General features: G+C 36.7%; 3 protein-coding genes and 1 long non-coding RNA gene across 10 annotated transcripts; 2 read left to right on the top strand and 2 right to left on the bottom strand.

The window, feature by feature from the left end:
• The first annotated feature begins 1902 nt into the window (after window positions 1-1902).
• On the top strand, window positions 1903-8887 carry LOC133866530 (serine/threonine-protein kinase BLUS1-like). 6 transcript variants are annotated; one of them, XM_062303103.1, is made up of 19 exons: window positions 1907-2164; window positions 2273-2527; window positions 2620-2744; window positions 2853-2897; window positions 3411-3492; window positions 3701-3769; window positions 3853-4023; window positions 4115-4162; window positions 5123-5191; window positions 5372-5476; window positions 5577-5650; window positions 5789-5838; window positions 5923-5999; window positions 7091-7210; window positions 7286-7328; window positions 7438-7487; window positions 8387-8448; window positions 8533-8584; window positions 8729-8887. In XM_062303103.1, the coding sequence occupies exons 1-19, from the start codon at window positions 1997-1999 to the stop codon at window positions 8762-8764; spliced, it is 1701 nt and encodes a 566-aa protein (XP_062159087.1). In that variant the 5' UTR covers window positions 1907-1996; the 3' UTR covers window positions 8765-8887. The 6 variants fall into 6 exon arrangements, 3 of the variants coding, with proteins under 3 accessions (XP_062159080.1, XP_062159072.1, XP_062159087.1); XM_062303096.1 differs by having other exon boundaries at window positions 1905-2527; window positions 5926-5999; XM_062303088.1 differs by having other exon boundaries at window positions 1906-2527.
• LOC133866561 (uncharacterized) lies at window positions 5902-6426 on the bottom strand. The gene is made up of 2 exons (XR_009899893.1): window positions 6305-6426; window positions 5902-6164 (listed from the first exon to the last, which is right to left on the bottom strand). It is a non-coding gene; the product is annotated as an uncharacterized LOC133866561 (long non-coding RNA).
• Window positions 8888-9616: 729 nt separating the features above from the next.
• LOC133858405 (probable inactive poly [ADP-ribose] polymerase SRO2) lies at window positions 9617-12999 on the bottom strand. 2 transcript variants are annotated; one of them, XM_062293873.1, is made up of 6 exons: window positions 12874-12999; window positions 12071-12543; window positions 11350-11591; window positions 11114-11250; window positions 10778-10871; window positions 9617-10016 (listed from the first exon to the last, which is right to left on the bottom strand). In XM_062293873.1, the coding sequence occupies exons 2-6, from the start codon at window positions 12541-12543 to the stop codon at window positions 10009-10011; spliced, it is 954 nt and encodes a 317-aa protein (XP_062149857.1). In that variant the 5' UTR covers window positions 12874-12999; the 3' UTR covers window positions 9617-10008. The 2 variants fall into 2 exon arrangements, with proteins under 2 accessions (XP_062149857.1, XP_062149856.1); XM_062293872.1 differs by having other exon boundaries at window positions 12861-12997.
• Window positions 13000-16515: 3516 nt separating this feature from the next.
• On the top strand, window positions 16516-21896 carry LOC133866512 (proline-rich receptor-like protein kinase PERK13). Its single transcript, XM_062303068.1, has 7 exons — window positions 16516-17497; window positions 17683-18141; window positions 18245-18331; window positions 18474-18621; window positions 19367-19514; window positions 20747-20908; window positions 21101-21896. Exons 1-7 carry the CDS (start codon window positions 16573-16575, stop codon window positions 21398-21400), a joined length of 2229 nt encoding a protein of 742 aa, XP_062159052.1. The 5' UTR covers window positions 16516-16572; the 3' UTR covers window positions 21401-21896.
• The last annotated feature ends 61 nt before the right edge of the window (window positions 21897-21957 follow it).

The following is a 21957-nucleotide window of genomic DNA, read 5'->3' as shown; positions in this document are numbered from 1 at the left end:
TTGATTCGGAGGATTCGGCACGCATTGGAAGTGTGATTAATAGTCCCCTTCGGCAGCCTGACAAATTGATTTGGAGAGCTACTCCTTCGGGGTTTTTCTCTGGTAAGAGTGCATATCATTTGGAGATGAAGAGGCTAGCCCAAGAAAATGGTGAGAGCTGGGGTGAGAATGGAGGTGGGGAGGTTTGGAAAGCTATCTGGTCTATGAAAGCTCCTCCTGTGCTCAAGTCTTTTTGCTGGAAGGTGTCAAATAACCTGCTTCCTAATATGGTGAATTTGCATAAGAAGCAGATAGCTCCCTAGCCCTTTGCGTCCCATCTGTAGCCATGAACCAGAAACAACATTTCATCGCCTTTGGAGATGTCCCTCAGCTGAAGCGGTATGGCAAGAATGCTCCAGAAGAATTCAAAAGCTCAACTGTGGAAGCACTGACGGAAGGGGCCTGCTCATTTTCCTGTTTGAGAAGCTGGACTCCGAAGATTTTTTGGAAGCATTTACAGTGGCAAGACTAATATGGCATCGACGGAATGATTTTGTTTTTGGGAGGGGATTCAACTCCCCCAACAAGGTGATTGCTGCTATGAGAGCATCTCATAGGTGGCTAGCATCAATGGGGGGCTTCAAGAGGAAATTAGTCCGGTTCCTCCTACAGGTGCAAACCATCAGTGGGGAAATGGAAGATCAATTGGGATGCAGCCATTAACAAGTCGACTATGAAGATGGTATTGGGGTGGTGATTCGGGATGAGGAGGGTAGTGTGGTAGATGCTAGTGCTCGTACAATTCCCTATATCCTAGACCCTTCATCGGCAGAGGCAGTGGGAGCTTGGGCTGCAGTTTTGTTGGGCAGAGATGTGGGGGGTACAACAATCATTCTGGAGGGTGATTCGATCACTGGAAATGGTGTTAGCATTGCGAAACGAGGATTCAGACAACCGGGTATATGGCCATCTACTACAGGACACTAGAGCTTGCTTCTCTTTCTTCACTTCTGTTGAAGTAGTGCATGTTAGGAGAGATGCTAACAAGGCAGCTCATGTACTGGCTCAATGTGCAATTTCCCAAATGCTAGACATAGTTTGGATAGAGGAGTGCCATTCTTTTATCCAGCACATTGTAACAGCGGAACAAGCCAATTAGTTTTGATGGAATATATTATATTTTCTCAAAAAAAAAAAAAAAAAAATTATAAAGAACTTGTAATAAAGTTGTAGTACCTTTAATAACACTCTATGTGGACATAATCCACGAAATCTATGAAAATTAGATAAAAGAAAAATCTTATAGTAATATAGTATTAAAAATCTTACAATAACTCATATTTTGTAATTAAGTGAATGCTATAAATTATACTATGGGATTCGTTACAAATACCTACCATCATCTTTTTTTTTTCTTTTTCTTTTTTTTCACCCTTAATAAATTAATTGTAACACAGTCATCATCGTCATCTCTCTCCGTAAGTCCTTTTATAGTTGTCTTTTTAACTAATTATTTAGTTATTATATGGTTAATATAAGTATTTCATACACACCTTTCGGTTGATAGTTCAATTTTTTTTTGTATTTAACTAATCGGGTGCGTAAACGGTGAAAAAAGAAAGAAAGAAAGTAAAAACAAACAATGAAAGAATGGCCTCACGAGGAAGAGAGACGACAGAAGAGAAATTAGAGACATTATTATTAAAATTGTGTGAAGTGTGACTTTTTAGACAACATATTGGGACATGTCAAATGGCACTTTCGCTTTGTGTTTTCGCCCCCTCCACGTACGCACGCTATAACTAAAAATTATAATTTTATTTTATATTTATCATTTAATACTGACGTGTCAGTTTTAATTATTTTTATTTTTTTAACAATGATGAATACAAAGGATGTTCATCATCGTTGGATTGTTGTGGTATAAAATTGTAGTTTATAACAATATTTTGAACAAAATAAGTTTCGTCGATTTATAGGAGCAGCGGAAGATACGTAAAAATAGAGGAAAAACACCATGGAAAATTTGGCGCAAAGGAAATTTCCAGCCAGTTCAAAGGATTACAAGTTGTACGAAGAGGTTGGTGAAGGTGGCAGTGCCACCGTGTACAGAGCACTCTGCATTCCGCTTAACGAGATCGTTGCCGTCAAAGTTTTCGATCTGGAGAAGTGCCAGAGTGACATGGTATGTGTCATGCGCTGTATTGCATGTAGAGCTCCGATCCGATCGATATTGGTTCATTGGATGTTGATGGTGTTTGTACTATATTTGTTTTTGGGATCGTTTGTACAGGACGCCATTCGTCAAGAAGTACAAACTATGAGCTTGATTGAGCATCCAAATCTTCTGAGACAATATTGCTCTTTCGCAACTGGCAGCAGCCTCTGGGTTGTGATGCCTTACATGGCCTGCGGATCATGTCGTTACATTATGCAATCTGCTTATCCAGATGGTTTTGAACAGCCTGTTATCGCCACCTTGTTGTACGAAGTTATAAAAGCTCTTGCTTATCTTCATGCCCAAGGACTCATTCATAGAGATATTAAGGTATCCAATCCTAGCTAGCTGTCATTATGTTTTGTAAGTTTGTCTTGTAATCTTTCAATTTTGGGTTATTACTGTTTATGTATTATCTTCAGGCTGGGAATATATTGGTTGATTCAAAAGGAGCAGTTAAGTTGGCAGACTTTGGGTTGGTGGCAAGCATGTTTGATACTGGTAGTAGACGACGTTCAAGAAAAACGTTTGCTGGAACTCCATGCTGGTGCTGATCAATTGAACCCTGCAAATCTCACTACTATTGGATTGTTCAAAGCACTACTTATTGCACGACTTGTGTTTGTAAAAATCTCACCTTTTTTAATTTTCACAGGATGGCTCCAGAAGTTATGCAGCAATTGCATGGATATGACTTCAAGTGAGTGGGTGATTCAGGGACAGTAGCTCCCCGCTCCTTAATTATCGTGGATATCTATAACTAAACTCTAGCATTTAATATATAGTTCTATTGTACGTTTGGGGGGAATCTCTATTATATGTTGACTAATAACATAAAACATGCATCCTGATCCTATGGTACGTTCTTATATACGCGCACACATAATGCAACAACTTGTTAATGATGTGTGGTTTTGGGCTTAATAAGTCAGATTTTTTGTTTAATCATTTTAATAATTATGGACTGCCACGTTAGTTTGTAAAGAATTTTGTAGTAAAAATTATGGTATCCCTAATAGCACTATGTGGGCTTCAATATTCACACGAGTCTTTAAAAAGAAAATGATACTATAAGTGATACCTTCGAAAAATTTGAATTATGACCTTGATTTGAAGTTACTACTGTGCTGAATTTAACACTGACATCTTTATTATCATTTAAACTATGCGAAGTTATTACGCATGTGTTCTTATATGAGTTTCATATGAACAGAGCAGACATTTGGTCATTTGGAATAACAGCTCTAGAACTTGCTCATGGTCATGCACCGTTCTCCAAGTATCCACCTATGAAGGTAAATCTGTGGACATAGATAAAGTGAAACTTGGACATGCCAACCTGCCTAACTTTGCAGATTGAGTCTGCCGAGTCATATATTGGCATAATGTGAATTGCGCACAGGCCAGCCATCTCAAACTGGTTAATTGTTTTATTTTTTTTGCTTTTGGTGAAATCCCTTCTTTTTCTGGGATCTTATGTGTTTAATTTCTTGTCCATTGCAGGTATTCCTGATGACCGTACAAAATGCACCACCTGGTCTTGACTATCACAGGGACAAGAGATTTTCAAAGGTGTCTGCCATTTAATTGAAACTTCTTTGAAGGAAGTAGCTTTTATGTATTCCCCTGAAACTGACCATCGATATCCTTTCCAGTCATTTAAAGAGATTGTAGCTGCTTGCTTAGTAAAGGATCCAGTGAAGCGCCCTACAGCAGAGAAGCTTTTGAAGCACCGTTTCTTCAAATATGCACGTTCAAATGAAATTCTGGCTCGGACTATTCTGGATGGCCTTTCTCCACTTGGTGAACGTTTTAGGATGCTGAGGGTCTGTATTCTCATTTCAGTAATGCAGTACTCATCAACACGCTTACACATAATTCGCATCATGCATGTTTTGATATGCCTTCTTTGTTCAGGAAAAAGAGGCCGACCTTGTGCACAATAAGGCAATGTATGAATCACAGGTAATTAGTAACATTTTCTTTGGCAATTATTATTTAAGGTTCCCAAAGAAGAAGTTAACTGCATAACATGTGGAGTACTATTTTTTCTTTGTTCCCAAGTTAGATTGTCATGGTGGCTTGTGCTTTTAGTTGGAACAGGGGTGTTGACCGCCGAAATGAGTAATTCTATAAGTCACTCTTATGTTCTTCTTGTGTTCTTCAAAAAATGATGTAACTTTTAAAATCACCACTTAATCAAAAGTCAATAGTGATCAATCATAAGCTCAATGGTTATTTTAAAAGTCATATCATTCTTAGATGGACACAAGAATGACAAAAGAGACACTATAGTATTACTCTTATCGAAATAATAATGATATTTCCTAATCTCAAAAGGTGCTTTAAACATTGTAAACCCACCTAGTCAAAGGATGTTGTTTATCTCAAAGGTTTATATTCCTTGTGATACACAACAACATTGAGTTAGAGAAGGTGGCTAAACCATCCTATAGTCATTTGGAATCACACTCAATATTGGTTATGGAATGGTTCAACCACCTTCAGGCTGATTAGAGAAGGTGGCTGGACCACCTCCATGGCCTTGAAGGTGGTTCGACCACCCCTCCATATTTTCATTTTGTTTAAAAAATATTTTAATATTTAGTTTTTAAATATTTTTTATTGTAAGTGACATGTGTCACAATATGATTAATGCTAATGACAAGGACCTATTTTTTTTTTTCCCTTAATTCAGAGAGTGTTTAGTCATTTTTTAAACCACGTAGAGCTATTTGTCAGAATCTCAAAACACGGACCAATTTAGCAAATGTCTCTTATAATTGTTATGTTATATCCCAACATATGTATTGTGCATCAATTATCATAGTGCTGACATAATTTCCCCTCTTTCGTTATGCCTTTAAAACTCATTACTGCTAAACTTTTATCTCAATTACCTAATTACCTCTGTTGACCTTGCAGCGAGAGTACATACGGGGAATCAGTGCATGGAATTTTGATCTAGAGGATTTGAAAAGGCAGGCTGGTCTTGTGAGTATATTAATCCCTGCTTATGGATGTAGGCATAATACCCAACTAAGTCTGTGTGCTGTTTTCTCTTTCTTTCTATTTTACTTTTCACTGAATTTGATGGGTTTAACAAACTTAACATAAGCATATGGAGTGATGCCATATTGCCATGCTCATGCAAAAATATTGTTTTACGTTTAGATTCAGGATGATGATGGATTTGACGACTTAGCTGTTCTAGCAGAGAAACCGTCAGGGGAAAGGTTGAATCATTCTAATGTAGCAGAATCTACATCCTCGCAGGAGGTAAAATCCCGTGCTAATTACAAATGCAACTCAGACTTGGGCTTACAGGAATTTGCCTGACGTTTCCAGATATTTATCATCTACTTTCTAATCGTTTCAGGATGGGCGTCATTATCTTCGTCGTGTTGGTAGTTCTCCAGCTATATCTCCTGTTCAATCTCGTGAAGCACTTGGGTACGTATAATCGAAACTTTGTTTTGGTATGATCTCCTATAGATGGAGCAAAACGATTCAGATAGTGTGGACTAGTTTACTATTGCTATAATGAAGTCTTGAAAGGAATTTCTTAACATAAAAACCCATCATTTGCAGCGATCAATTGCTACATCTTCAAAATAGAGATAAGAGGAAACTTTCATCTGGTGTGTTGTTTATGATCTCTCTGTTTAGTTTACATCTACTTACATTCAATTGTTAACAAATGCTTTGTTAAATTGCTCATGCAGCAGAGGATGCATTCCACGAAATGGGTTTCCAAAACAAGGGCTGGTTCACAATCAAATTTGCAGATTCCAGACCTAAGGTACTCTTGGTATATCTACTATCAGCTACATCACATGTCAGTGCTATTACAAGGTAACCATAAGGAAAATGTAGTTTTGACTAATGCTACCGTGAACTTCATGGCTGATGTTGAGACAGTTTTTGGGTTGGATATTTTGAGGGGATATCCTTTGCTCTTGAGGTCCTGCAAAAGAAAGGAAATTAGGTAAAGGAGCTTCCCGGAGCGGCCCGGCAAGGGATAGTTCAGATGCCTAAGTCATATATGACTGAGAAAAGGCTTAAGAAATTGTAGAAAGTTTGAGTGTTGGAAAAGAGATCCTTTACCTTTCTCTTATTCGCGTATAATAGTAGTTTGAACATTAAGAGTGGCCATGCTGTTCATATCCTGCTATCCCCCATACCTAGGTTAGGAGGTTAAGTTGTCAAATTTGGCATATGCTTAAATGTTATGATGACGTTTTTCTCTTGATTTAGGAAACTCATGGTTGTCTGATCACACCCAGGTACAATAAGCTGTTGTATAAGATATATCCGTATCTTGGAATCTTGAGAAAGTATGGTCCAAAAATTCTTTTTATGGTGCAAGTCTTGTCAAATCATTGTCAGAGCCCCTTACCTATTGAATAGCGGATAAGTCTTCACATAAATCGACCCGTTGACCGAGTCTTGTCCAACAAGGCGTGAACTGGATTAGCAATCGGGATTTATCATTCGCAATCGAGACCCATTGTTGGGCTCCGATCCTGATTAGGCTTTATTCGGTTGAACCTCCTAGTGATTGACTAAGGAATTGGGCCTGCGTATAGAGGCCCGATTCCCAACAGCTGAGAGAGCTGAAGTTCTTGGACTTAAGGTTCCAGTAGTGTCGGTTCAATTAGACTCTACTGCTGCTTTGGAGAAATTGAAATATCCTCCAATAGGCGATAGCTTTTGACCCAAACAGAGATCTTATCCTGCTCTGTAGAGAACCATTGGGAGAAGTTTGGGTCTGGTGGTTGACTCGTGTTCATCGTGAAGCCAATTGGTCGCAGATTGGCTTTCTATAAGTTTTGAAGACCCTTCATCCTTGCAATGCCTTTTCTGACAATTGCATTCATGTTTCCTATTCAGGATGCTCCAAATAGCCTCATCAACCCTTTTTCCAGACAGTCAATAAATTCTATGCCTTCCACAGGCACCTACGTTCTTCTCAGGGTGCAGTCTATGTTACAGCAGAATGCAATACAAAAGGTGTGCATTATTCTTTGTTTGTCTACTTATCTAGCTTATGCTTCGGCTTCTCATCATTCTTCATAATTCTGGCAGGAACAAATAGTAAGATTAATTAGATATGTTAATGAAACCACAGGTAATGCTTATTTTATTATTAATCATTTTTTTTTCCTGCATTTTCATGTTAAGTTTCCCACCCTCTGTTTCTTGATGTTGTTGTATTTGCCATAATTTGCACAATAAAGGTAATAATATAGAGTATCCAGGGGAAGCAGGCAACGACGATAGCCTACAGGTACAGAACACCTTCTTTGGCTTTTAAAACCTGGGCGATATTGCTAGCTGGATACAGATTACAGACATACACAGTGTTTTCTCAAGAAAAAAAAAAAAATTTACTCCTAAATTTTTTTATTTTTTCAAATTTTCCCCCCCAAATTTTTTTTTTCAATCCTGCACCCTCCAAAGTTGGAAGGCTGGCTCCGCCCCTGGGTCACATATAGTAGATTACAATGATTTTAAAACCTGAGGTTATAAGGGGATGTCTTAAGTATGATAGAAACCAAACGGAACAAGATAGCAATAAAAGAATATAAAATTTGTCAGATTAAGGACATATGTTGAGAGGCAAATTGGAGCAGCTCATAGCCTAGCAAAGAATGCGCTCTCTATCATGGGTGAAGTGGTCCACATAGAGGAAGCCCCTCAGTGTGTTAATGATATTGTATACAATAGCTGAACGTTTTGTTCTGAGATTTTTCTCCTCAATGATATGAATGGATGAATGATTTCAAGAAAAAAGAAAGAAAAAAAAAGAATATATCAGTTTAATAGACTGTATTAAAGGATTTCTTTCAACCGGTCTAGAAAAAAACTGTCTTATACATAGTATTTTGTTCTTCTCTACTGTGATTCTTTGGGTGTATAGACATACATGCATATGTACATAAATACCTTGGATTGAACAGTAAATTCTACAAATTAACAGTATCCATCTTAAGAACCACATTTATAACTTGGTGCAATGGTAGTAGCTACTTACTATAAAGCTTTCATTAAAAAAGCAACAACCGACTTCCAAATTTTGATTTTTTTTTATTATTATTATTATTTTATTTAAGTAAACTGGAAAAAAAAAAAATGTTAGATTCTTTCCTTCTCTTTGCTTTAAATCTTGCCTTTCACAATTTGCAGACGTCTCTAGCCTCTGCAAGGGAGAGTGTCTTACAAGATGAGGTGATCAGTATGGAACAAAGGTATGTGAGATACACCTATGTCTTTTCACTACAAATATTCCATTTAATTGTTAAATCTTTATTGTCACGTCTTTGTCATGTCAGCATTAAGGAACTTTTTGAAGAGTTACAGAGATGGAAGATAAAAAATACAGAGGTATGTAGCGAGCACTTAAAGATCAATGCTTGGTAAAATTCATTCACTTTGGTAAAACCTATGCTTTCCAACATTTAGAGCCCTGATATAAGCTTCTTCTGTAGACCAAAGTTTAAATTGGATTTGGTTCTCTCTGTTATGCAGCTGGAAAAGCAATTAACTGCTTTGGGTGACAAGTAGGGGCCATTGGGCCACTTATGGACTCATGAGGGATTTGTTTAAACCTAAAAAGTCTCCTATATTCTCAATTTCGAGATTCAAATGCATAAATATCTATTTGTAAATTATACTTTTTTTTTAAAATTATTTTTTTAATTGAATGAAGAAAAAGGCTACAAGTGATAAATTATACTATATTGATAATGCAACAATACAATTATCTCCCCCATGGTAATCTGATCCCTTATTTGTCTTTGAGTAAGTCTCGCGTTCTGTTTGTGCACACAAAACGCAAGATGAATGTTGCAGATGAGTAATTCTAAATGTCATACCCATGTCCCTCTTGTGTCCTTCTAAAAATGATATGCCTTTTAGAATCACCATGTGATCAAAATTCAATTTTGATAAATTACAAGTCCAATGGTGATTTTAAAAGCCACCTTATTTTTAAATGGACATGAGTATGACATCTAGCATTACTCATTGCAGAGGCATGACACAAACCAAAGCTTTTGTCTTTTCTTTGAGAAATGTTACATGTACTTAAATTTTTATAAAAAGAGCCTTATTAAGATGGTGTGAAGTTTATTTATTGGTACCCGTAGCATTTCTTTTTATTAATTATTTTAATCATCTCTAATAATTAAGCTCTACATCAATTAATAAGACTCCCTTTATAAAAATTTAAGTACACGAAGCATTTTTCATTTTCTTCTTTCTTTGCCCACATTTTCCATTTTGGATACCGAATCCAGGTACTGAATGATGTTGAATCCCCCAAGGTAACCTGAACTCGAATTACATTTAATTGATGGCAGAAAAAAAAAATGAAAAAAGAAAAAAAAAAAGAAAAAAAAGAAAAAGAAAAAAGAGTAGTAAAGTCTGATGTTTTCTATTGGAAAATCAAAGTAAACAAAACAAATCCTTTAAGGAGGCTAGGAGTAACACTAGTACATTCAAATCTCTAGACTAAGAAGAACTAAACCCAAAACCCAAATCTACACTAAAACGTCTTTGCTTTTTAACGTAGAAGAACGTCATCCCACGTGTTTGCCACAATCTTTTCTTTGCTACTATTTTATATTGAAAATTGATTTTCACACAATTCTTCTTACCCAACTCCTACCCAACTCCTCTCATGTTATGTGGGTTTTATACACGTAGGTCTCACATGTGAGACCCATACCTACACAATGTGAGAAAGAGTTACGTAAAAATTGTGTAAAGGCCGTAAGAAAATCATTATTCTTTTGTGTTTTGCTGCATCATCTACCTGCACAACAAAAGAGAAAATTTCAACTTAAATTGATAAGCATCTACATTGGTGTGACATTTGATACAAAGAAAGCGACCCATCTAAGTAAAGATGAAGGAGAATTGAACCAAAATAACATTTAACATATGATTAAAAAAAAAAAAAAGGCAATCCTTAACTGCCTCATGAGTCATTGACTCGTGTAATACAAGTATATAAAAGTAAAGAGAATAATGGAGTTCCAAAAGTTTGCCAAAAGTTCCTGAAACAGCCAGCACATAAAATGTACTTTCCAACAAGAATTCATAAAAGAAAATAGAAATACTTTCGAAAATCATGCTTAAATATATCTTTGCCATTAAGCAAATAGTGTAGTTAGGCGTAATACCACCTCATTTGTTATTTTTTTCTTAAAAAGAAAAGGAAAAAGTGAAAGCATCAATAAATAATTTTAAACACAAAACAACCTAGACTAATTTTATCTTTTATGTTAAGTCAGAATACTTTTTTTTTTTTTTCTCAAAAATGCAAAAATTACCCTCTAAAAGTCTTCTTATATTTATTATATGAACCTTACATTTATTATTATAATAAATTTCTTACAAATCGAGGTTTTACACTTTTAAAAAGCAAACTGTGATGTGACAATTATTATTGCCTATACAAATTGACATGAAAGTGATAGTGGGATGGTAACGACGTTCATTAAAATACACCCCCCGCGCCCCCCCCCCCAAAAAAAAATAAAAAAATAAAAAAATTGGCTCCACAGAACACACCTTGTGCGTGAGTTTTGACTATTTCAGCTAACAACTCGTCTCCAGCGGTGACCCTGAGTAGATTTACAAATTGTCTTCGCGTGATCTTCAAGTTCTGTGAACAAAATACAAGCAAAAATCAAGAAAACAAGTACATAACCCCTAAAAAAGACCCCACGTGAAGAGCAATATGATAAGATAAATAATAATTTATTTTTTATTTTTTTTGTACTTCACTTGAAGGACCCGTAAGAACCCACTTGTGGGTTCTACAAATTTAATAATTGATTTAAAAAAGAGATTTATGAGATATGTTAGAAAAATGTACATGTAAAATGTATCGTATGATACACTTACCCGCAAATCTTTATGTCTCTTTTCAATCAAAGCCATTTGAGAAGGATTTAAGGACCTTGAAAGTACAGATATCAGAGCAGGAATACACATCCGTGGCGTTTTGGGTGTGGGAAAATTTGCAGGCACACTTTGAAAACCTGAGCAATTTAACAAAGCAACCAAAATGAGTTCAATTCAACATCATATATATATTGCTAACACGCTTAAAAGTAGTAGGCAGCATTGAATTGGCTTACGATTTAAGCATGCAGGGGCCCTGAAAGTAATGGTGAAAGCGGGAAGGATGTGGGAATTCATGAAAGCACTCCACACAATGTATCTTCTGGGATCCGAGGGATTGTCCACGCCGGAGTCGAAATTCGTGGAGCTTGGATGAAACTGCTTGGAACCAGGACAAACCACTTCCATGTTGCCCAGAATAACGCGGCATAGCAGAATATGTCTTAACCCGTCTTCATCGGCCACACAGGAAGATGCGCTGTGAAATATAAATTATTAAAGCATATATAATTAAGTAACGCAACAAATAATGCTCTGTTTGATTGCTCGGAAACTTTAAGACAAAAGGAAAAGAAAATACAGTTTCAGAGAACATTTTCCTAGTGAATACTGGAAATTCTTGAGGAAATTCTTGCAGCCTAATTTGTTAGACAAATGTGATTCTTTATAGAAAATGCATGTGAGAATTATATGTATTTTAAACAGATATAAACGGGAAGAATTTTCTACCTAATATAAAGGAAAGCTCTGTTCTTAAATTAATCACTTTATTGTTTTCTTTATTCCCAAATTTTGACTGAAAATCTAAAAATTTCTTTTTATTTGGCCACCTTTGTAATCAGAACAGGGGCATGCACGAGAAGTACGCAATAAGAAGTATGATATATCCTCCATGAAATAACAATTTAACAAGAAATTCATTTAAATTATTTAGTATTTTCAGGCCGGCTTAAATACCTGTCAATGGCGAATTTCGCAGAAGCCAAATGGAGTCCAACGCCATACGACGGACCATGCAAGGGCGTTCCACAGCGGCTAAACCCATGTTTCAGAATGCCAAGAATTTCGTCCCTCGAACCGCCATACCAAGCATACCTCGTGTTAGCATTGCCGCCACACTTTCTCGCCACCGCCTCGGAGAAAATCTTATACGAGTCCAACTTTGCTTTCTTTGTCAAGCTGGAGCCGGTGTTCCTATGTATTTCCACAACGTCGGTGTCCTTAGAAGCCGTTCCCATGCCCAATAGAAAGACTCTCTTCAACAATCCAAGCTCCGTGCTCCCTTCTCCTATGCGAAACAATCCTTCCCGAGCAAAGAACCCGATTTGCTCGCGAGGAGCTCTCCTTTCGTCGGCTACAGACCCGGCATCCGAAATTTCGCCATCATCAATTGAGATAGAGATTTGGTCTTCAACATCAATGACTTCCATCTGTTCATCCACAAAATCGTAACCATTATTTCTAATTAAATAATTCAGATTTCACCATCTCAACGTATCTGGCGTACGTGACAAATAATAAATTACAAAAACATAAATACCCGTAACAAAACTTGAAAAGCATAATCTAAACCATTTAATTTAAGATAATAGTTGGAATTTCAAGTACTTCCCCGTAAACCAAAAAATAAAAATAAAAAAAATCAGAAGATTGAGGAGATTATAATCCCGTTCGTGATACGAGCTAAAAGTAACTTCCAAGAATTAAAAGCCATTGAAAAGGAAGAATCCACAAAGAGAAAAGAAACCTTTTCAAGAAACCTTTTCTCAAGATCGTGGTGCAGAACAATGCGGGCTATTGATCGAGCAAGTTGCTTGGAGAAGAAGAACGGAAACAACAGGGTTATGTAATATATATATATATATATATATATATATATATAAAGGGAGGGGCTCTTTGGCGGTTGATTGGAGGCACCAATTTCGTGCCGCCATTTCCCTCCCAAGTGGACTAGATATTACACGCCTTTAATTCTTTGACCGTGTGGGGGTTCGTAACGTGCAGGCTAGGGATCTTATTCAATTGCGAAGTTACTCGAATGCCCCTATTGATATATACAAGAAAATAACTTCGAAGTGGATTAGGATTTCGGTTACTTCCAGGGCAAGTTACCATTATTTAATAACTTAACACCTCACCTCATGCGTATTGTGTTTTTTCTTTTTTCTTTTTTCTTTTTTCTTTTTTCTTTTTTCTTTTTTCTTTTTGGTTTTATATCAAAGTTTAGTAGGGTTTCGTAATGGGTTTGTTAGTTCATTTTAGTTTTATTGTTTTATAATATTATCCTTTTCTTTTTATTTTCTCTTTTTAAAATAAAAACATTAACACACAAACAAAAATATAAAACATTTAAAACTATTTTTATCTTTATGTCAGATCAAATTTTTTTTTTCAAATAATAAAAAAGAAACATCTAAAAAGTATTAACAAATGGAGCAAATACTATTTAATTTCCTGTTATATCTTGTTGGCCAAGTATTCCCTTTTTAAGAAAAAAAATTGTTAATACATGAAGTTTTTTTTTTTTTTTTTTTGGTATCTTCTTATTTTGGAGGGATTTATTTTTCAATATTTTAAAATTTCCTTCAAAAGAAACGGGCAAAAAAATTATTTTTCCTTGATCTTTCCGTGAAACAAATATTTCTTTAACATACAATATTTATAGTGAATTGGTCTCCACAAATTCCATCGACTTAATTCATTGTTCAAATTTAATGTATTTTTATTAGTGATTTCGTAGATGGTAAGTTACTTTTACAAGTTGGAAGAAATTTTCTTCTCCTTTCTTTTGTCACAAGCAAATTGTTAAATTGACTTGCTTCCAGTAAAAAAATTACTAAATATATTTTTGTGCAAAAGTAAATAATAAAGATTGTCTCTTTTTTTTTAAAAAAAAAAAAAAAAAAAAAAAAAAAAACTAAAATTCTCCATAATCTTACAACCTCCACCGTTTATTTTTGCAAATGAGATCTTTAATAAATTTTCACCATATAAGCCAAACTCAATTGAGAAAAGTTTTGTCTTCATGGCAGAATCATGCACAAAAGTAAGAGTGAACCAATTAAGCACCTCTCGGCCCATTGGCGTGGAAATTAAGGTCTCAAATTTCAGTCAATTGGATCACATTCCAACTTCGCTATTTTTTATTTCTTTTGTTCTGTATCAAATAATAATAAAATAAAGAAGTAAAAACCTAATCCAAAAAATACTTGTAATTTCTTTCATTTTTATCCAAAGACTAAAAAAAAAGAAAAGAAAAGGTGCATGCGACCTTCCAAAACAAACTATAACATCCAATTAGGACCTATTGATTATTGTTGGGAATAATTCTATTCGGACCGGCTAATTTAAAGAATCAAGAGCCTTCAAGTCAGTACCGGTGAAAAAAGAGAATTGACGGCCATAAAACTGAGATAGCAAGACTCCTGGATAGTTCTATCCTAGGAGATAAACACCAATTAAGTAGTCATCCCCGTAAAAGCTATTCTTGAGAATACGCAACATGAGATACATCTTGATTGAGTCCTGGGAATGTAGACACCCCGGGACCAAGAGTCAATTCATTCAGCTAAGGCCTGAGACAAGTATGTCCCGGGAACTTAGGTATCAACTTCATCCCAGGAAATTCGGATTAGAACTCTTCTCTAAGTTGAATTGGATCCTTGAAAATCTGGACCAGATCTTACGTCTACTAAGGAATCCAAGTCCAGATAAAACTTTGACAGCACTTCTAGATCAAGGAGCAAAAAACTTAATTCAGGTTTACCTCTACCTCTTTGCTTATAAATATGTCCATACCTCAGGTATAAACGACCGACTGAATATTTTATGCATAGAACATATTTTTATCTCATAAATTAATTTAAGCATCGAAATGAGACCCCAAAAAGGTCTCTTAATTTTAATTGTTTTACAATATTCTTGAAGAATGTAAAAAACATTAAAAAATGTACCGTTCACACCGTAACAAAAATTGTACTAACAATTACGGTCATCATACAAAACAAATTTTTGGCACGCAGGTTCAATAGTATATCAGGCATTTTCCCTCAACGTGTTATGGTCATTGGAAATAGTAAATGCTTTGAGTAATGAAGGACACTAATTAATGCAAAAATTATACTGAATAGTTTTTAATTATGATATGTAAGGCACACTAATGAAGAAGCAAACGAAACAGCTCACTGCTTAGTGAAAACGGTCATTTATCACTCTTTAAAGCAAGTTTGAATGAAAAATTATCATGTATTTATTGGTGATATTTTACTTGCTATGAGCACTTTAATGAAATTCTACAATATTTTCCTCTAATTAAACAAAATCCAAACATTTTCCAACTAGTGGATCCGAGTGCCATTTCCACACGTGAGCGGATCCAGCTAGCTCAGAAGGCCCAGTATATATCCATCTTAAAAACACATCTTATGCGCCCCAGTATCTAGGCGGGTCCGGATTGATCAACATCCCCGACCCGAAAAACGCCGCTACCACCTTCACCCAGTTTGCGTTACGCGGTAACCCGAAATTCAATGGCACTCTACCGTTGGATTTAACCAACCGACAGCCAAGTAACAAGAGATTAATACAACAAAGTTAATGAAAGTCTTCTAGAGTTTGTAGATTATTTTAGGACGCATATTTTCTCGTATCATTGTTTTGATATTCAAAGGTCCAAATTTGTTACATTAATATTTATTATTATAGTTATTGTTGAACAAATTCTTTTTTCTAAATGGGGTGGAAGAAATGAAGCGGAGGTTATTAGTTCGAATCTCTCATTCCTCTCTTGTATGAACATGTAAAAAAAAAATAAAAATCCAACCTATTAAATTAAAATATATTCTTAAAACATGCGATATTCAAAATGCTTTAATAATCACATATTTGTTGAATAAGCTGAATTGAAAGAATTAATTCAATATTTATTACTCGCAGTTTATCACATTTTAAAATAACAAATGCTAATATATATATATATATATATATATATATATATATATATATATATATATATATATATATATATGTCAAAATAGTAAACATTTGGTTTGATCTAACCCAATGTACTAAAAAAAGAAAAAAAGCCAAAAAGAGAAATTTATTGGGTTGTTGTTGTTGTTGTTGGATGGTATTTTGAGCCTCGTTGAATCACGCCGGCCATCTCTTAACCAAATTTCGGCAAACCCTCTGGAAATGGCTCAGAATCCCATGCAAATCCACGCATCGTAGCTCCATTTTCATGCAACCGCGCGAGGTTACAATTAATATTTCTTTGGGTGCAAGTTTTGTCTCATGGAGTTTTGGCTTCCATTGTTCATGAAAGAGGTTGTTGCTGTTAACGTTTGAAACAACGTAGAATAGAAAGATTAGTTTGAGAAGCCTTTGAAAGGAAAGGAAAGGAAAAGAACAATATAAGAAGACAACCAAAGAAAGATATACAATCTAGCAAAAGGAGATCAATGTCAGACTCGGCGGGAACGCCGGGTTCTTCTTCAAATAAGTCTCCTCCACCACCGAGAAGCTCGAAATCGCCACCATCTTCAGAGTCTTCGCCTCAGCCTCCGCCGGAGGCTTCAACGTCGGGTGGGAAAGGAGGTCCTCCCCCACCAAACTCATCCTCTCCTCCACCAGACGATTATTCTTCATTCTCTTCGCCACCCAAGTCCTCTCCTCTTCCACCTCTACCTCCGGATTCGGAATCGAAATCAAAGGTGAATGGACCGCCTTCAAAATTTGGTTCCCCGCCACCTAGTTCGTCGCCGCCGGGCTCAAGTTCTGGTACCCCTCCGCCTCCGTTGAATTTGGGACCTCCACCACCATCATCACCATCAAATTCGATAGTTTCACCACCACCCCCATCGGCTTCTCCTCCTTCTCCTCCTCCTGCTAAACAATTCCCACCTCCATCACCAATATCACAATCCCCCCCACATTCTCCTCCTCCTCCTTCTCCTTCTCCTTCTCCTCCTCCTCCTCCTCTTCCTACTGTTTTACCTATTCAACAATCTCCACCACCACCATCCCTTTCTCCTCCAACAGCCATCTCTTCGGAGGCCAAGCCCAGTTCACCGCCGCCACCCAAGATATCGAGCCCTTCTCCACCAACTGAGCTTTCCCCTCGAACACATTCCAAGTCTTCTCCACCGCCTCCGCCATCCACTCATTCCTCCAACACCAAAACTGAAGGTTCCTCCTCTAACTCTAAGGGAAGCTCCAGCTCACCGTCAGGATCAAGTGGGACTTTCATTGGGGCGGCAGTGGCGGGAGTGTTCATCATAGCCTTAATTGCACTATTTTTTGTGTCCTCAATCCGAAGAAAAAGAAGAAGAAAACAGCTCTATGGCTCCCATTACATGCCCCCCAAAAACGCTTCTGTGAGATCAGGTAAAATACAAAAATATTTAATTTGAGGTCTGCTGAATTGCTTAACATGTGTCTAAATTGTCTTTGTGAGTTATTAATATGAGTTCTTTTTTTCTTTTCTTTTTTTTCTTTTTTCTGTTAAATCGTCACTTATCAAATTATGAATTTATTGATTTAACTTATACTCTTAACATTTTCTATCATAGATGGATATTACTACAACCAGCAACAGGCAATGGGGCACAGTGGAGTAGATGGCTATAATAATTCTTCCTTTGCAAGTAGCTATGGGAGTCAAAGAGGAGGGAATATGTACCATGGAGGGGCACCAGATTCTAGCGGCTGCATAAGCAGCGGAAAGTCCTTTTTCAGCTATGAAGAAGTGATGGAAATAACAAGTGGGTTTTCTGGCCAAAATGTTTTGGGTGAGGGTGGGTTTGGATGCGTTTACAAGGGCTGGCTGCCTGATGGAAAAGTGGTGGCAGTTAAGCAGCTCAAGGCAGGTAGCGGACAAGGCGAGCGGGAGTTCAGGGCAGAAGTCGAAATCATTAGCCGTGTCCATCATCGGCATTTGGTCTCCTTGGTGGGCTATTGCATCTCTGAGCAGCAGAGACTGCTCATCTATGAATTCGTTCCAAATAAAACTCTTGAGCATCATTTGCATGGTATGAGGGGAATTCATTTTTCTTGTTTTCTCAAACATTATTATTCATGTCTTTGATTCTTGGTATATATATATATATATATATATATATATATCTCCTGTAGGCCAAGGAATGCCGGTGTTGGATTGGGTCAAAAGAATCAAGATTGCTTTAGGTTCTGCCAAGGGCTTGGCATATTTACATGAAGATTGTATGTACTATGTATCCCTTTTCTTGCTTATTTCTCATCTATTGCATGAAAATGAAGAACAAATTGTATGAACTCCTGTCAATATGATATCATCATATCGATCTGATTATTTTTCTTCTCACTGTGATCTGTTTAATTGTAGGCCATCCAAAAATTATTCACAGAGACATCAAGTCAGCAAATATTCTCTTGGATGATGCTTTTGAGGCACAGGTTGCAGACTTTGGACTTGCCAAACTAGCAAATGACACGCATACCCATGTATCAACTCGAGTGATGGGGACATTTGGGTAGGTTTGAAAGCCTGCAACACCTGACCACCAATATTGCATATTGAAGTTTATTTACGAATATGTTTCCTTTTTCTTTTTCTTTCTTCTCTTCCTGAGAAAGATGTAGTTACAGTACTATATATAAATGGCAAATACCTCTAACAAATGTAGACAGAGTCGGAGCGGGTTAGGAACTTTCAGTTACTGTGACCCATTATTATTTATTAAGTTCTAAAATTAGAAAATTAACCAGGTTGGATAATTAACTGCAACAGTCTAATGTATCAACTCTTTAGAAGGTCAGAAAGTAGTTGTGATTTCAGGATATGATTTGAATCTGTAAAACCAAAAACTCCCGTGTTGTATTCATAATTAATACATCGACTCACGAATTTGACACAATCCGAACATGAAATTAGTGGATTATGGTTGAAGAGTTTGACCTGTTTAATTAAATGGGTCGAGTTATATAGTTTTATACTCATATCTTGACACAACCCCAATCCGAAATTTAGGGCTAACAATTTTTTACATGACCTTCGAACCCGAGACGAAATTAACATGAAATTATCAAGTTTGGGTGTAGTGGTCTCATACCCATGTGCCTCGACACAACTCAAACCCGACACACGAACACGAATTGATACCCCTACGTGATAGTGTTTGACCCCTCAAAATGTTTCCTGATAATTTGCTTTTAATAGCGCCGTTCATAACACAAGGTTGCAACTTTGCATAATCAATTTTCAATTTGGGGGTTCAGGTACATGGCACCGGAGTATGCATCAAGCGGAAAATTGACAGATAGATCAGATGTATTCTCATTTGGAGTTGTGCTTCTTGAGCTTCTCACAGGGCGTAAACCTGTTGACGCAAGTCAGCCTTTGGGGGATGAGAGTTTGGTTGAATGGGTATGAATTATCACTGGACATTCTCTTTAAATGCTTCATAATATACTTATGTAGTATTCTTTATTGGAGGACTGATGAAGGACTTTTTGGAGATTACACCTAATTTGATCTCTTCAGAGCCTGTAGAAATATAAGTAATACAATAAAAAATAAAAAATAAAAATGTTCATATTCTGGTATTATCTTTGGCAAATATCATTACTTAATATTTGAAAAAAGTGAAAATGTTTAAGTAGGCTTTTTCTCCAGAGGTGAAAATGTTTCATCTTTCTCCCCTTGCCTTGTGTTTTCACTGAATGAAATCTTTCTCCCATGCACCATTGCACCTTACAATGGGTTACATGGAGATTTGAGAATGAGTACGTACAGAACTTTCCAATTCCAGTTCTACCTATTACCAAAAACTATCATAAATTTCTAGCATTGCTTGGGGTTTGGCTTTGAGGAATCAGGATAGCCCAGAATTCTTCCCTGTAACCTGCTGAATCTATGCAAGGGTAATCAATCATGACTTCTGAAATATGACATGTTGTGATCAAACAAGATTGTAAATGTGGTTTCTTCTTGAAGGACAATATTAGGGTATACCGTGTACAGAGCCAACAGTTGCCTGAGGAGGCTAATAATATTGCCTGAAATCATATATATGCCCAGTGATCAATTTAGCTCAATTTCAAGTCCAGATTTGTTTGACTAGGACAAATAGCTGAAGACTCCATGACCTTATAATTGATCAAAAAATCCTTTACACTTTGCCCAGTGATTTCCCATGTCATATCACACTAGTAGCCATCAACAAAGCTAGGCTCTTTTTTTTATTGGACTTTTGCTCCTATCATAGGTGATAGGAGCAGCTCCACGCCTCCACCTTCTCTTGAGATGGGACTGCCATTAAAATTTTCAGGAGTACTAATCACCTAGCACATCACGTTGCAAAGTGGGCCGCTTCCAATAGAATTTTCGGAAGCCTTCCCAATTCTTTCCCTTTTCACTCTTCAATTAGAATCATCAGTAGGAAAGATATCTCCTTGTAATCCCCATTTTCCTTGTTGCTTAGAAGGAAAAAAATAAAAAGTGGAAGGTCTTTTGAGCTGAATTAGATACCTTTTAGATTATTATTTTTTGGGGGGGGGGGTGGGGGAGGGTACCTTTATGTTTAATCTGTTAGAATGCTGCTAATAATGGTTTTCTTACAATCCTCTCTTGGTTCCCTTTGAACAATGTCTTGTCAGGCTCGCCCACACCTTATTCATGCCCTTGAAACTGGTGATTTTGGTGAATTAGTAGATCCAAGGCTTGAAAAGCATTATGTGGAGAGTGAAATGTTCCGAATGATCGAGGCAGCTGCTGCGTGTGTTCGCCATTCTGCTCCAAAACGGCCTCGCATGGCACAGGTGATACTAATAAACAGCACTTCTTGATTCCTTTTTGTTGAGTCAATACAATCTCATGCATAGAAAATGTAAACAATATGCTTAATGGAACTGAACCTCTTATCCTCGGCAACTAGCATGTAAATATTTTCCACCTCCATCATTCTTGTGGCAGTTCTCTCTGACTTGAACAATTGTGGCCCTTAATTTCAGGTGGTGAGAGCACTAGACAGTGAAGGTGAAATGTCTGATCTTTCTAATGGGGTGAAATATGGTCAGAGCACTATATATGATTCTGGCCAATACAATCATGAAATTTCAAGATTCAGGAGGATGGCAATCGGCAGCGATGGCTCAGAATATGACATGTACAGTGGAGAATACAATTATAGAGAAATATCTGGATCTCAATCTTCAGCGAGGTTCCGGGATGCTTCAAGTGGTGAATCAGAAACTAAAGCCATTAATGCACATAACGGCGAGCACAGATATGGCAATGGGCGTCGGTTTTGACTAATGGTGATTTCTTCTGCACATTACTTGACCCACACGGCATACCGGAAAAGGCTATCTTATGCAGGGACGGCCTTTGTTTGACTTAATCTCACTTAACTATTGTGTAAAGCTTTTCATTTTTATTTATTTTTTTCTATGAGAATCTTGGTTGATCATGAGTCCCTCAAATTATCAGCAGAGTGGGGGAAGCTTGTAAAGTGCGAGTTTTATTGGAAGGTAATTTTTAATATCAACAATCGTGTCTTTTCAATACCAAGGTAAGACTAGTTTTGTGAGGATACTTATTGTGATAAATGTTTTATTATGGTGTAATGATTCAGTGTATTACATATTTAACGCATATCAGTTACTTCTATAATTAGTGTGTTCTTTTTCTCGTTTCTGCTAGAAGAATCACATTACAGTGTATGGTTTTAAAATTGCAATTTAAGTTTTATTTGAAAGCCATTATCCTATATTAATATGGAAATCATAGACAGAACCAGGGGGCCAGGGGGCCGTAACCCTCCCTGGTTTTCACATTTTCCCTATTTGCTCTTCAGATTTCATGTGCT

The sequence above is a fragment of the Alnus glutinosa genome, chromosome 1, assembly GCF_958979055.1.
Source record: "Alnus glutinosa chromosome 1, dhAlnGlut1.1, whole genome shotgun sequence".
Lineage (NCBI taxonomy): Eukaryota > Viridiplantae > Streptophyta > Magnoliopsida > Fagales > Betulaceae > Alnus > Alnus glutinosa.
The sequence above is the reverse complement of the archived record's forward strand: the minus strand, read 5'-3'. Positions and strand labels throughout refer to the sequence as shown.

Bases quoted from the DNA above. Each gene is read 5' to 3' on its own strand.
- LOC133866530 (XM_062303088.1), top strand. From the start codon at position 1,997: ATGGAAAATTTGGCGCAAAGGAAATTTCCAGCCAGTTCAAAGGATTAC. The intron at 2,745-2,852 runs GTGCTGATCAAT...TAATTTTCACAG, and splicing joins TTTGCTGGAACTCCATGCTG to GATGGCTCCAGAAGTTATGC. The intron at 5,477-5,576 runs GTAAAATCCCGT...TAATCGTTTCAG, and splicing joins AATCTACATCCTCGCAGGAG to GATGGGCGTCATTATCTTCG.
- LOC133858405 (XM_062293873.1), bottom strand. From the start codon at position 12,543: ATGGAAGTCATTGATGTTGAAGACCAAATCTCTATCTCAATTGATGAT. The intron at 11,592-12,070 runs GTATTTAAGCCG...TATATTTCACAG, and splicing joins GCGAAATTCGCCATTGACAG to CGCATCTTCCTGTGTGGCCG. The intron at 10,872-11,113 runs GTAAGTGTATCA...TTTTGTTCACAG, and splicing joins AGAGACATAAAGATTTGCGG to AACTTGAAGATCACGCGAAG.
- LOC133866512 (XM_062303068.1), top strand. From the start codon at position 16,573: ATGTCAGACTCGGCGGGAACGCCGGGTTCTTCTTCAAATAAGTCTCCT. The intron at 17,498-17,682 runs GTAAAATACAAA...TTTCTATCATAG, and splicing joins AAACGCTTCTGTGAGATCAG to ATGGATATTACTACAACCAG. The intron at 18,142-18,244 runs GTATGAGGGGAA...TATCTCCTGTAG, and splicing joins TCTTGAGCATCATTTGCATG to GCCAAGGAATGCCGGTGTTG.